Source organism: Macaca thibetana, chromosome 9 (assembly GCF_024542745.1).
Source record: "Macaca thibetana thibetana isolate TM-01 chromosome 9, ASM2454274v1, whole genome shotgun sequence".
Lineage (NCBI taxonomy): Eukaryota > Metazoa > Chordata > Mammalia > Primates > Cercopithecidae > Macaca > Macaca thibetana.
In genome coordinates, this window is record NC_065586.1 from 119805827 (window position 1) to 119819866 (window position 14040).

Sequence of the window (14040 nt, forward strand, 5' to 3'; positions counted from 1 at the left end):
TAAGGAGCTGAAAGGAAAACAGGACTCATCTGACAGACCCAGGTACACGCTCAGGTGGGTGGCTCCTGGCATGTGTCCTGGGTCTTTTTTAGTGAAATGGCAAGTTCTTCAACTAAATAAAATGCCACTTCATACCTTTTCAGGAGCACATCGACAGGCTGAATTATACCAGCAGGTGACTCGAGCCTCACAGCAAAGCTTGTCTTTGGAGATCTCCCTCGGGGTTCCCACAGTCCCTGACAAGCCCAAGCGAGCCACCTCCTCCACGTGCCCTGCCTGTCCTCTCCCCTCTCCCTGCTACCAGGCAGCGCATCCTTGAGAGTGGAAATGGCCTCTGCTTCCTGCCTCGGCTCTGTGTTAAAGCTGTAGGCACCTGTAGAGCCCGTGTTTTCCTCTTCCGTGCTCAACATGCATGCCGTTTATCCTCCTGGATTGAACACCGAACAGGTCAGAACATTGGTTCATCTGAATGGGCTGGAGAGAAGTGAGCGACCAGGAGAGCACGTGGCTTACTGGCCTGAGAAGCGGGGCATATCAGGTCTCAACTACCAAGGGTGCTCAGAGGGGATTAGTTAAGGCCAAGAGCCTGCCCCCACCAACAACTGTTGTAGGGCACTGGCCATTGGAGGCCCCTGGAAGCAGACCTCTCAGTGGGAGCATCTGACTCAATGGCACTTGGAGGTTAAACACCTCAGGGAGGGGGCAGCCCAGGTTCTCACCAAGGGAGGTCCTTAGTAAGCTGAGCAGTGAAAGAAACCCACAATTAATGGTTATCAGCATAACTGGCTCAACTTCATGTTTCTAATAAGAAGCCTTTGTGATTCCCCTTGTCCCCGAAAAAGCCAGAAGAAGCTCTCCCTGTCCCCTCCCCAGTCCACCCTCTGTGCTGTTGCTGGCCTTCTTATACACATCATGGTGCTTACTCCCTAAACCTGCCGTTATCGCAGGGCCACATGGCGATGAAATCCAAAGTCCTTGGGTGGCTGGAGCCTCTGGGGTCCCAGTTCCTGCCCTCCCCTATTGTATCTCACACCCCTTTGTTCCAGCCATTCTGACTGCCTTGCAGTGGTGTCTCAGGACACACACATCTCACACCTCTGGGTTTTGCATATACTGTTCCCACTGCTGTTCCCAACTCTTGTGCCAGGTCTACTTCCTTTCACCCTTTCTAAAGTCAGGCCTTGCAAGATTCCATTTAAATGCCTAGAGTTCGATTTTTTGTTTTGTTTTGTTTTTTGAGACAGAGTCTCACTCCATCGCCCAGGCTGGAGTCCAGTGGCACGATCTCAGCTCACTGCAACCTCTGCCTCCCAGGTTCAAGCAATTCTCCTGCCTTAGCCTCCTGAGTAGCTGGGATTACAGGTGCGCACCACCACGCTTGGCTAATTTTTGTACTTTTTTTTTCTCTTTTTTTTTTTTTAGTAGAGACGGGGTTTCACCATATTGGCCAGGCTGGTCTCGAACTCCTGACCTTGTGATCCACCCACCTCGGCCTCCCAAAGTGCCGAGGATTACAGGCATGAGCCACCACGCCAGTCCTAGAGTTTGTTTTTAATAATGAAAGCTATTCTTACTAATTTTCAAGAAATTTGTTCTGTCCTTGTGGTCCTGTCAGGTAAGCCCTCTAATTTTTGAAGAGAAATAGACAAGCAGGTGGAGACAGTGTTCCTGTGAGCCTGAGGGTTCACCCCATTCAGATGAGGGCTCAGTGCTTAGAGCAAAACCCAACGCAGATCCTGTGGGCCCCTTCCACATCACTGCGCTCCACTGGTCCCAGCCGGCCTCTCTCCAGCCACACAAGGCTTCCTTTTGTTTCTTGATTCTTGACTCTGAGCCTTTGCAATTACTGTTCCCTCCAACTTGAATGCTATTCTTTGCTCTTCTAAAGGCCAGCCTGTGTATGTCCCCGTAGGGAGGGACCCTTCCTTGGCTTTCCCATCTATCTGTAAATATCACTTGATTTATTTTTTTTTCATGGCACTGATCACAGTGCATAGTAAACTTTTAAATCTTCATTTTGGAGTTATCTCTAGGTTTCCTTCACTAGAATGTGTACTTTTAGAGGCCATACTTGTTTTACTCACTGCAGTATTTCCAGTCTTGTGCACAGTAGGAGCTCAATAAGAAAGGTCAAAAGAATGAATACAATGATCAGGACTGTGTGTGGCTTCACACAGTCAGAATGAGGGGCATTGGCCCCGTCATCTGAAAGCTTCTACTGAGGAGACACGGATCTGCCTGATGCCCTCATTGGCCTGGCAGGGCACGCTGTCCTCAGTTCTTGGCTATTTTCCCAATGTCTTCCTTGAGGCTCTCATTTTCTCTGCTTCTGTCTCTAGCCACTGGAAAAGTCTGGAATCACATTATGAAAAGCGGGAGATGCAGTGTTGGGCTGCTGTCCCCATGAGTGCTCAGGTCTGTGTTCAGGGTGAACCTTCTAGGGAGCTGCAGTGGAAGTCAACACATAATGGGCATCCCAGGCATTCACGCATGCCAAGCCTGTCCCACAGACTCTGGCCAAGCAATGGATGAAAGAAGTATGCAGACACAAGTATTTTGCCTGAGCATGTGGATAGGGGACTGCACGACTTAGCACCACTGACAAGAGTGCAGCCCCCATAAGCCAGGAATGTTTGTATTTATTTAGTACAGATTTAATGACAAAGGCTTGGAGCAAACACAATTTGTGGGTAATTAACATTGTCCACCCCCAAGTAGAGAGCAGTCCTGCACACAAATGATCAAAGGTTGGTTTCTGGAGACATAAGTAAACAAATTGATTTAGATAAATTCCTTTACATTCCCTTGTTATCTACTCTGCCCTTCTGAAGTTTTTGCAAAACCTCCTGACCTTCTAAGAAGGTTTGTGTCTTTCCTTATAATTTCTCCCACCACCCTGACCAATCTCCTAAACACGGGCAGAAGGGGCAACTCAGGTCTAAAGAATGTCAACACGAGCAGGTCAGGTCAGCACCCACCAAGTAAAGGACAGTCGTGTGGAACGGTGAGCCGGGTGTCTGTCCAACGCACTGATATGCATCTAACTCAAAGCATTCCTACCAGCTTCCCTCCCTGTGGAATTCCATTTAATACCTCTGTTTACTTTATGCAAAATCCATCCCAAAATAAAACTTGTCAGATCACATAAACCTCAGACAGAAATCAAGGCAAATTCAGAGCTTTTCTTGAGAACCGAAAGATTCTGAAACAGAATAAAGAGCCGTGTGTAAAGTATGGAGTTTATCTGTCATGATAATACACTGGGAAATTATTTATAGAGGGGAAAATCAAGGGAGGGAGTTGCATTTCCCATTAGCTCATCAAAACTGTCTCCTTGATTGCAGGGGCTTGAAACTCAGCACCCATTAGGCAAAGTATTCTGTCTTAGCTTATGGGGCCCCAGGGTCTTTTTATCTCCCACTCAGTTCAAAACTCTTATGTTTTCTCACATTGCATACAAAGCACTAAATAGTCAAGGAATGTTCTAGGCTCTTCTAGAATTGTCATTTCAAAGGAGCTTCATTTGTAATGTTTAAAATACAAATCCTATGCAGAACCACATCACACAGCCTTTCATGCATAATGATCGCCAACACTCTGCGTGGTCTCTGGCACATTACAGCTATGCCATCTACATTTGCTGAATTAATTAAGGAATTGTGAATAAATATATGGAAAAAAATGAACACCTATGAGGGGCTACGATGTACAAAATTCCATGGTATTCGGTGTGAAGCCTCATGGTTCATGGCTATAAGATCAGTGACAAGTGGTATGAATGTTCAGAAAATATTATTAAGTGAAGAAATCAGTAACTAGATGGGAAAATGCAATTTATGGTATTATACAGCAATCTACAATTTTGTGGCATTTTAGACACAGTTTATTCATTTGCATATTTGGTCTTTTATGCCAGGCCCACTGCTAGGGAGCCTGGCAATGAAGGGTACGTGGGCCAGGTCTGAACCCCAGCCTCACCTCATCCTAATGTCCCAAAGTCTGCTTCCTGGCAGGTGGAATGGGATCTTTTGTTGACAGGACAGGATCATGGGAACAGTTTGCAGAGAAGGAGCCTCTCCTCCCTGATCAAGAAAAATAGCATGGAAATAAAGGAAGGAGCACCAGATTTGAAGCCTCTAGCGTTTGGCTCAAATCATAGCTCTGCCTCTCACTGGGTAATCCTGGACCATCATGGACTGTTCATCCGCCCATTCATCAACAAGTATTTATTGAGCATCCACTGCTCAGAAGTGGCCAGGCAGGGGGCTCATAATACACTGAGGAACAAACCAACCAAACAGTCAAGGGCTCCTGACCTCGTGGGGGCGAAGAGGCAGAAACAAATAACGAGCAGAGTACACACGAGCCTATTATGTGCTGTGTTAGAAGGGAGATGTGCCACGGGGAAGGGACAAAGTCGGGGCAGGTAAGAGGGACCAACAGGGCAGCAGGGAGGTGTGCCATGCTCACAGGGGTCAGGGTTGGCTGCAGTGAGATGGTGCCATCTGAGCAAAGACCTGAAAGGCAGGAGGCAGGAACCCAGGGACCTCCCAGGGAAGAAGGTTCAGGTGGACAGAGGTGCCACAGTGATGACCCCCTGTGTGGCTGTCAGTCCACGAGGAGCAGTGGGAAGTCAGATCATGGCCCTGTTTGCCTTGGACAGGGGTGGGGAGTGGGACACAGCATTTTCAGTTTTAAGTGGGGCATCCCAGGTCATGACGGCCCTGTGGCACAAAAGAAAAACCTGGACTTGTTAAGCACCTTTGTTTTCATATCACTTTCTAACCAGCAAAGAACAGGGCAGAGTCCTCTGGGACCCTGAAGGGCACCTGCAGGGCATCTTCCAGCCCACCTGGGGGTCGGAGACCTGAAGCCAAACTCTTCTAACCCCTTAACCATCAGTGGGTCACTGCCCTCCTTAAGCTGCTGTTTTTCACCTGAATGAGTGGGAACAAATGGCCTGTCTCCCTCAGAGGGATAAAGTGAAAACAACTGAGAGAAAGCGTGTGTGAGCGTTCTTTGAGAACAGATCGTGTGGGGAACAGCTCCTTATTCCTGCTGTTGCTGAGTGATCCAGGGGCAGCCTTCTGCTGTCCTGACGTGGTGTGGCCGCTTCATAAGTGCATTTTAAAATGGGAGATTGTTTTGGCGTTTTAGGAACTGGAAACCAAATTTGGTTTATAAAACCCTGGGTCTTACAATTTCTTTTCTTCCATAGCAAAGAGAGTTGGAATAAGATGTGAGCACTGCCTTTTAGAGATCATTCTCTGACCCTCAGATTATCCAAGTTCCTAGAATTTTCTACCCTGCATTCAAAAGGGAATCACGTGTGCTAACCCTGACTAGTTAACACCATCAGACACTCATCCCTTCCAGTGAGTGGGAGCTGGGTCTCCCTGATACATCTCATCTAATGACAGCATCAAGAAAGATACAATTTATGTGAGGAATGATGCAGTTAAATGACAGAGTTAATACAAGAAAGCTATTAACAGAGTGGCATATAGGAGATGCCCTCGTTTATTATTACTGTTATTCTTATCCTACCCTTCACATTACAGACACCTGAGTCTTCCTAAGACATCACGCTCAGTGATTTCCTGTGCTTTAATGGAAAAGTTGCATCCTCTCTGGAGGGGCATGTAAGGCCAGTCCCAACCCACCCCTCCAGCTGTCATCTTGCTGCTGGTCCCTTCAAACTCTCCACTCCTCCATAAGTCACCCAGTTTATGGCTTCTCCCTCTCCCGAGCAGCCTGGCTCCTTCCCTCCCTCCCTCCCTGGCCCCCCTGGGCTTAAGGACACAGGCCACATTCCACCTGGTCTGAGAGCTAAGATGCCTGCAGATGCAACAACTCCATAGAGACAGAGCTGCTTCCTCAACTCCTTAGAAACTTCCACTGCACCTGGAGGTCAGCTGGCTGCTGCATGACCATCCTGTGCAAGGGACAGAGAGCAACCAGGAAGCACAGGTTGAAAACCTCCCTTTCAAGGGTCTCTTGAAAAGTGGGAAATTTAGAGGAAGGAGACTGTAATTCGGCTCTGAGTAAGACGTTTCCAGCAGTCATTTCATGATTGTAACCCAAGTAAAACACCTAAAAAAAATGGGTATTTCTTACCACGAGACAGTTGGTACACATTTGCAGTTACCTGTTCGGATGTCATGGTTTACGCCTTCTACGGAGATAATGGCATTTGGGATTCCTTTTCCATGTGAATCTCTCACCAAGCCTTTAATGCCACGATGAACCTGCTCAGCAAACATGAGACACAGGGTGAGGCCACCGACCAGCTCTGGACACAACCGGCACAATGGAGGGGGCTGTCAACCCGCCATCAGCCGGTTCCCACCAAGAACTCACACAGCACCACGTCTTGCTCAGGGGCATGGAACCGAAAAGCAGGTTCATTGCTCACTGCATTGTCGGGTTCAATTAACAAGGGCGAGGTCTTGGTGTAAGAAAAGTGAACTTATTTCTGAAGCTAGCATTAGGGAACCATCCTGCTTTAAAATGTGCCACTTCTCCTTTGGAGCAAAAAGCTGATACTTTTATGAGGGGAGGGAGCTAGTGAGCAAGGGCAGGTGTCTTATCTAGACCCTGCTAGCCTGGTGTCTTATCTACCAGACAGTTGAGTTGGCACCTTCCTGGGCAGAAATAAGTTGTAAAAGTGGCCAGCGGGCATGCTTTCAGCATGCCCTCCAAGGCCAGCCCCTGGAGGTGGGCGTTCTGCCTTGGAGCACAGATGAGCTTGCCCTGCAGGGAATGTCTGCTGAGGGGGAAGTGACAGGTTATTTTGCATTTCAAAAAAGGCTAAGTGGGAAGCAGGGGAAAGGAGAAAGGAGAAAAGAAGAGAAAAACACCAATTAAATTATCTCTTAGAAAAACAGGAGTCCTCAGGTTATAGGCTTGCCTGGCTCTGTATGGATTTGGAATGTAAACTTCTGCATTTCTTTTGGGTTCTTGCACCAGAAAGTCTTCCATTAAAATGCCCAGAGGCTTAAAAAGTATTAGGATCTGAGACAGTTCACAGAAACACATTTACTAAAAACTGAAATTTAATTTTTATAGGCATATTTATTTTGACTTTTTGGGACTTGCTGACTTAAAAGTCAGAGGGAAAACAAACAACTCAAAGAAACCTTCCTACAGATGACAACTCCAGGCATAGACCCTTCCAAAGACTTAATTGTGTCATGCGATGCACTTGAACCTTATGCCTCAGTTTCCCCACTTGTAGAACGATGTGCCAATCCAAGGTGACATTCCGTCATTACCAATGACTTTATGCATATTACGAGGACTAGGCATTTTATCCACAGGAGGCCTTTTGGCTAAATGGCATCATTACTTAAGACTGATTAGGTTGTTACAGTCAAGTCCTTCTCTTTACAGGGATGCAAAGGAAAAAGAGCCTTCTCTTACAAAATTCCAGGCTGGGAACAGGAATTCCTTGGGTGAGAGGTTCCCCTTAGAAGGAAAAATGGACTCACACCCTTCTGTGCCAGGGAAGCTCACTGGGGGCTGAGTCTCCCAAGACCATCATGGGACAGAGTCAGATGCTAAATCCTGGTGCCAACCTCTGCCCCCTGTGCAGAAGTGCAGCCAAAAGTGCCAGCCAAAGCCATTGGCTGAATGTGCCTTCTGACTGCTGAGCACAACCCATGGAGGGGGAACCTTGTGTCCAGCCTCAGGGTCTTACTTCCAAATGGATGGAGGTTAAGGTGGAGTCAGAATTAACACTTAGAAAAAGCAGGAGCCCTGAGGCTTGACACTTGTTTCTGTTTAATCCATTGCTTTCCAGTTAGTCTGTTCCTTAGTGGGGCCTGGATACTGTTTGGTTAGTTGCAGAACTAGAACTGGTGAATTCACTAATGCTGCAAGATGGATGTGTCCTTGACAGCCTACGGCAGGGAGGTGTCCAAGGTTCTCAGAGGAGGCAGCAGCAGCCCCTCCCCAGCTGGGTAGCAGAGCCCAGCGGTACTTGTTAAAGCTGCTCCCAGGTCATTCACCCCTGCCACCTGCAACAGTGACTCTGAAGGCCTGGGAGGGTGTTAGGGACTCAACTGTGTCCCCACCCCACCCCAGCCCCCAAATTCATATGTTGAAGCTCCAACCCCAGTATCTCAGAATGTGACTATTTAGAGATGGAGCCTTTAAAGAGGTAATTAAGTGAAAATGAGGCTGTTAAGGTGGCGTCCTCCTAAGAAGAGGAAATTTGGACTCATACACAGAGGCACATGCACAGAAGGATAACCACCATGTGAAGAGGTGGCAAGATGGTAGCCGAGGAGACAAGGCTCCAAGGACACCGACCCTGTGGGCAGCTTCGTCTCGGACTTCTGGCCTCCAGAGCTGCAAGTCTGCCTTGTAAGCCACCTGGTCTGTGGTGTTTTGTGATGGCAGCCAGAGCAGACTGAGACAAGGGGCCTGGGCACGTTGGCTCAAACACGTAGCACCTGTTCCCTGCAGAGCAGCATCAGAGAGCCCAGGAACCAGTCCCATTGCTCCAGGCCAGTGGGCACAATGACCATTGGTTTAGAGCTCTCTTCCCTGGGGCCTGCTCAAGTGTCAACACAGAGTTGCTCCTCAAAGCACTAAGATGGCCCAGTACGATGGCCAAGGTCTGAAGCTCTAATTCCATCCCATACTTTCAGCCACCTGGCAGCCTCATCCCCCAGCTAGTCCCCCTCATCCCAGCCACATGCCCTCAATATACCTGCTCCATGAACACGATCAGAGATTCCCGGTTATTCTCCCACTCTTCGGGCAGTTGACTCTCATGTGGGTATTTATCACAGCCGACGTAGATGGACAGTTCGAAGCAGTTTGTATGAAGGTAGCTGAAATCGTTCAGACCTGCCAAGCCAATGGGACAACAGTGTAACTGAACAATACTCAAAATGGCACTGGGGAATGGGACACAGGGGGAAGCAGAAATGTTTAAGAACATTCGGAAGGCCTTGTTTAAACAGGGAGGTATCAAGTATCTACTACAGACAAAAATTTGCATTAGAGCAAATGTGTGTGAGTTAGAGATTCTGGAGAGAAGATGCATCCGCAATGGTGTGTGGTGAGGACGGACACATGGAAGTGTGGCTTTGACAAAAAAGCCAAAAGAACTGAAATAATGCTATTTAGATAAAATACTTTATTAAAGTAAAAAAGTTTAACGCTCCATTTTTGGAGTAAAGCTATCATTCATGAACACTACAGGTTTTAAGTGTTTGATTAAGTTTCTCTCTACAGTTATGCTGTCTCAGCTATAGCTCTATGACAGTCTTCTATTTTGATTCCAAAAATTGCGATCCTTGCCACTGTTTGCCGAGTGCCTCCTATAAGCCAGGATCTGTCCTAAGCACTCTGCAGCCATTAGGTGACTTAATTTTCATCCCAAACCCAGCAGAGGTAGGCAACACAGCACAATTTTACAAATAGGAAAATTGAGGTTGAGAAGGGAAAGAATCGTACCCAGGACCACGTATGTGTCTGGAAAGGGTCAGAGTCAGGGTTTGGGCCCAGGTCTGCATGCCCTTGCCTACAGCTCCGAATAGAGCATCACTGCTTGGGGACTTGTAGGCAAACCCACTCCCCCAGTACACCTGAAAGCAGACAAGCCTTCTGCCTCCTGGCATGACGACAGCAGGACAGGAAGCCCCAGCCTGATGTGTAGTGGGTGTCTGGACTCATTATCTAGGGCTGCTGTTACAGTGTAAATTACCACCAAATGGTTGGCTTAAAGCAACAGAAATTTATTCTCTCACAGTCTCAGAGGCCAGAAGTCTGAAACCAAGGTGTCTGTGGTCCCTCCAAAGCCTCTGGGAGGGGGAACCTCCTCTAGGGGAGGAGGCTTCCTTGCCTCTTGCAGCTTATGGGGGCCCCCGGCATTCTTTGTCTTGAGGCCGCATCACTAAGCTCTCTGCCTCTGTCTTCATATGGGCTTCTCCTCTTCTTCTGTCTTGCTTCCAGGTAACACAGGGTGACCCCATCTGGAGACCCTGAATATAATGATACCTGCCAAGACTCGTTTTCCAAATAAGCTAACATTCCCAGGTGTGGGGTTTTAGAAAGCAGACATTATCTTCTGGGGAGGCCACCACTCCACCCACTATACTAGCCAACATTTGTGAAATAAATAGATGAGTGTTTGATGGCTTGAAGTACCAGTGGCTTCCTTCCCAACATTTTTGTTTTTGAACAGGATGATGATTAGCAAGCTGTGCTCTGCGCGACTCACCCAGTAGAAGGCCCCTCTGACCACCCTCCCTGGGCTCTAGGGTCAGGGTCACAGAAAGCAGGAGTGCTGTGTGCCTTGGACAAATTTTCTTCATTCTCACTCAGTGCACCAGAAGGAACCCTCTCCTGCAATGCTCAGTATCAAAACCGTGGCTTTGGGGTGTCAAGAGCAACTCTATCAATCTGCTGCCTGGTAACTGAAGTCAGAGGCAAAATGGCGTTAAGTATACAGCCACTCTACCCAATGCCAGGTTCGAACCATTCACATGTCATCAGCAATGGGCCTCTGATTAAGCCTGTGATGAAACACTGAGCGTGTTTGCAGTGAGAGCAGTGGAATAAAAAGGGTGGGACAGAGCCAAGTCAATGGAAAATCCTTCACATGGGCCCCCGTCTCATTGAAGGAGACTGGTCAAAATTCCTTGGGTCAAACCCGCAGTATGGAATTATAGACAGTGCAAGAAGGCCAGGGGACAAGAGGCCACCAGTGAGCACAGGTTTCAGCTTTCCGGGAGGGCTGAACACCTGTCTGCAGAGAAAACGATGGTCACTTCCACCCTTGTAGTCCTCGTTAGCACCGAAATAAATGCGATATTTAAGCGTTCTGGAGTGAGCCTGCCATTTTGCAATATGTGTCTTCAGAGCACAGGAAGTTTTAGAAGAACTGGCAAAATGAGAAACCAGAGGGAAGTGGAGAAGCCTGGGCCTTGCTGTCCTGCTGCCGCCCGCCAGCCTTCCAGAGTGTATCACCTTGCTGAGAACACATGGCCAGAGACGGGCTTCGAAAGCAAAATGCTACTTCCTGTCTGAAGTGTGTGAACAAGGCGCCACGATGTGCCCCAGATAGTTCTTCACAAGCCTTCGGTCCTAGCTGGGGTGGTGAGATATTCCTTTGCGTTCTCTCCCTAACTGGCATCCTTCTCTTGTCACCAGCTTCAGCAGGGAAGGCACAGCCACATTCCTTACAGCTCTGTGCATCTGATGCGACCACAACGCCTTCCTTCACTGTAGAGGAGAAGGTGCAGGGTTGCAGGAACAGAGAGGCTCAAAGGAGTCTGGAGTGAAAGCACACATACTCCAAACAATGTACATTTCAAAGTGTATTGACCCTTGCTCTCGACTGGGCCACTCCCCATTAACTAGTGCCTGGCAGGGCACAGCTAATGAGTAAGAAGAAAAACGGAACAAAAAGGTGGAGAGGAGAGGGAGGGGGAGGAAAGGAAATTACAAGTCACATTTCATTAATCTACAAAGCAATGAATCTGCAGACTTCATCACACTGTCAGGAAGATGAATGATTAAAAAGGCTCAAGCTACCACATGGCTCTGCTGCAAAGTCCCAGAAATAATGGAAAATATAATTGATAGAAAAAAAATCAAACGCTACCTATGTGATTGTGTGGCAGCCAACTTCGCAAAATGTTACGAGTGACCAATACTGGGGAATCCGGGTGTGCCCATGCCCAAGTTAGTCACAGCAGCCATAAAAAATAAACAGGTATTTTACTTAAAGCTTTTTGTAGGTGGGTTTTTAGGGCTAAAAACTTGAAAAGCAAGAATGCTTTTTGCCATTAGGAATTTTTCTTGATAGATAGAGATTTGCATTTTTTTTAAAATTTCATACAAGGTAAAACCATGATGGATTCAGATAAAATGCCTCCACTTGGTCTGTAAAAGGCAAAACGTCAAGCTTTCTGCACATGTTTTAAAATGCCCAGGGAAACAAGTATTTCTACTTTGTTTTTCTTTTCCCAAAGGTGGGAACATACTTGAAAAGTAGGTAAAGGCTGAGTTTCTAACAAAGTCAAACGATATTAATGCTTATCAGTACAGTGAAACCGACAATAAGGATGTGCTTATATGAGGTTTCACAGCAGCGTGTTACTGCAGAGGGGAGTCCGCAGGGGACGGGAACTTATTGCGACTATTTCTGTGAGCCACACGTCAAGCACATCCACATCTTCCACCTGCATAATCCTCACAGCTTCCTGGAGGGAGCTGGTATTACTACCACCGTCCTCCTCCTCCTCTTCCTCATGACCATTTTTACAAATGAAAAAGTGCAAGGGTTCAGAGAGGTTAAGTAACTGGCCCTGCATCACACAGCAACTAAGTAACAGAGTGGGATTTGAACCCCCAGTCTGACGTGAAAATAGTTTGCAAATTCATCATTGGCTTGACCAACCCTCACAAAGCGAAGGAAGGAAGAAGCGTTATGCCCGGGGTCCTGCAGTCCATGCAGAGGGACTTTGGAAATGGGACATCCTCATCCCTCCTGGTTTAGGGAACAGCCCTGAGACAGGAAACCAAGTGCTTGTCCTGACGTGTGGACCACGGGGCCCTCTGGCTGCTGTGAGGGAATTTCTGAAGTCTCTCCTGGGAGCCTCTGCAGTGCTGAGTGGATGCCAGGAGCAATACTTTGTATTCCCCATGCAGCACACAGTCAGTGTTGACCGCAGGCTGTGGGTATGAGTGTGACGGGCTGGCCCGCTGGCCGCTGGAGGACAGCAGGTATGAATGGAACCGTCCTCACCACAGGTTCAGCCTGCAGCTCACAGTCCCTTCACAGTTGAGCTTGGGATGGATGCCTGGCCTCCTCTGTGGGTTTACAGCACAGGACATCACCCAAGAACAGAAGAGCTCGTACAGATAAGATAAGAAAAACTCAGGCTCCAGCGCCAGCGCCAGCACCAGCACCAGCACCAGCACCAGCATGCTCTCCACCCCTTCACTAGGTTGGGTTTTTTTTTTTTTTTGTCTTTGTTTTTGTTTTGTCCACTATTGCCATTAACTCCAATTTTACCCATCTCTGACCCTGTCAAATCTGAATAGCTTGGAGGCTAAGCACAGGCCACGGAGTCAGAGACCCCAGCCCTGTGCCTTTCTTACTCGAGCAGATCCCTTTGGGTCTCCAGCCCGTTACCTCCTTTGTACACTGGAAAGTGAGACTGGGGCCAGGATGGAAGGAGAGCCTGAGTGCTGTGCTTAGGAAAGTGCTGGCAGGTCCTAAGTGCTCCACCATGGCAGCCACCACTTAGTGACAACGGGACAGTAGTGATACCGGGAGGGTCAGGAGGAGACCCCTGCAGCGTCCTCCTGCGCCTGCAGCCCACTCTCCCCCAGAGGGAGGCTTACTTCCAGCAACAGTGTGCCAGGAGGCCCCATTGACAGTGCCCTCCTCCTTCTGGAACTCCTCCGTGTGGCACACCCTCCTCCGGGCGTCTGTCATGAGGCGGTGCGTGGAGGCATAGGAGTAGGCCAGCCAGCGGAACACGTGGTCGTCGGGGGTGGGGGTGTGTTCCTGTGTCTTCCAGGGGGACCGCACCAGATCGTAGGGGTATGCCACCACCAGCTCGCCACCCTGCAGGTTGCCGCCCAGCACAAAAGGGATTTTTTCCATCCAGGCTATGACTGCTCTGGTCTCGGCGGCCACCTGTGAACATCCCAAATGGACAAGTAAAATGAGCAGGAAGCCGCTTTCTCTCCCCAGCTGTCAAACAGGGACGTAGTCAAAAAAGCAGTGCTTTTATGGAATAATCTCAGTAAAGTTTAGAATTTCAAAATCAATTCTGGGAAAATGTGAAAGAGACTTAGAAAGACTCATAAACCAATCAAATGAATGGGCTTTGTTTGGATCTTGATTTAAACAACCTTGGGGAGGGGGGAATAACAGGGGAAATGTGAGCCCTGACCAGATACTTGACTATATTAAGAAATACTTTATTTTAATATAATAATGGTAACGCCTTATGGTTGTAAAAAGAGTGCCTTTATTTTTTAGAGATATCTACTGAAATCTTTACAAAG

General features: G+C 48.1%; 1 protein-coding gene across 2 annotated transcripts in view; it reads right to left on the reverse strand.

Annotated features, from left to right (window-relative positions):
• Positions 1-14040, reverse strand: part of CPXM2 (carboxypeptidase X, M14 family member 2) — a 145338-nt gene that overhangs the window by 2973 nt on the left and 128325 nt on the right. For both annotated transcript variants that reach the window (XM_050803722.1, XM_050803723.1), the window contains 3 exons: positions 13369-13666; positions 8717-8856; positions 6149-6248 (listed from right to left, as the gene is read on the reverse strand). In XM_050803722.1, coding sequence (XP_050659679.1) covers positions 6149-6248; positions 8717-8856; positions 13369-13666 — 538 coding nt within the window. The remainder of the gene's footprint in view (positions 1-6148; positions 6249-8716; positions 8857-13368; positions 13667-14040) is intronic.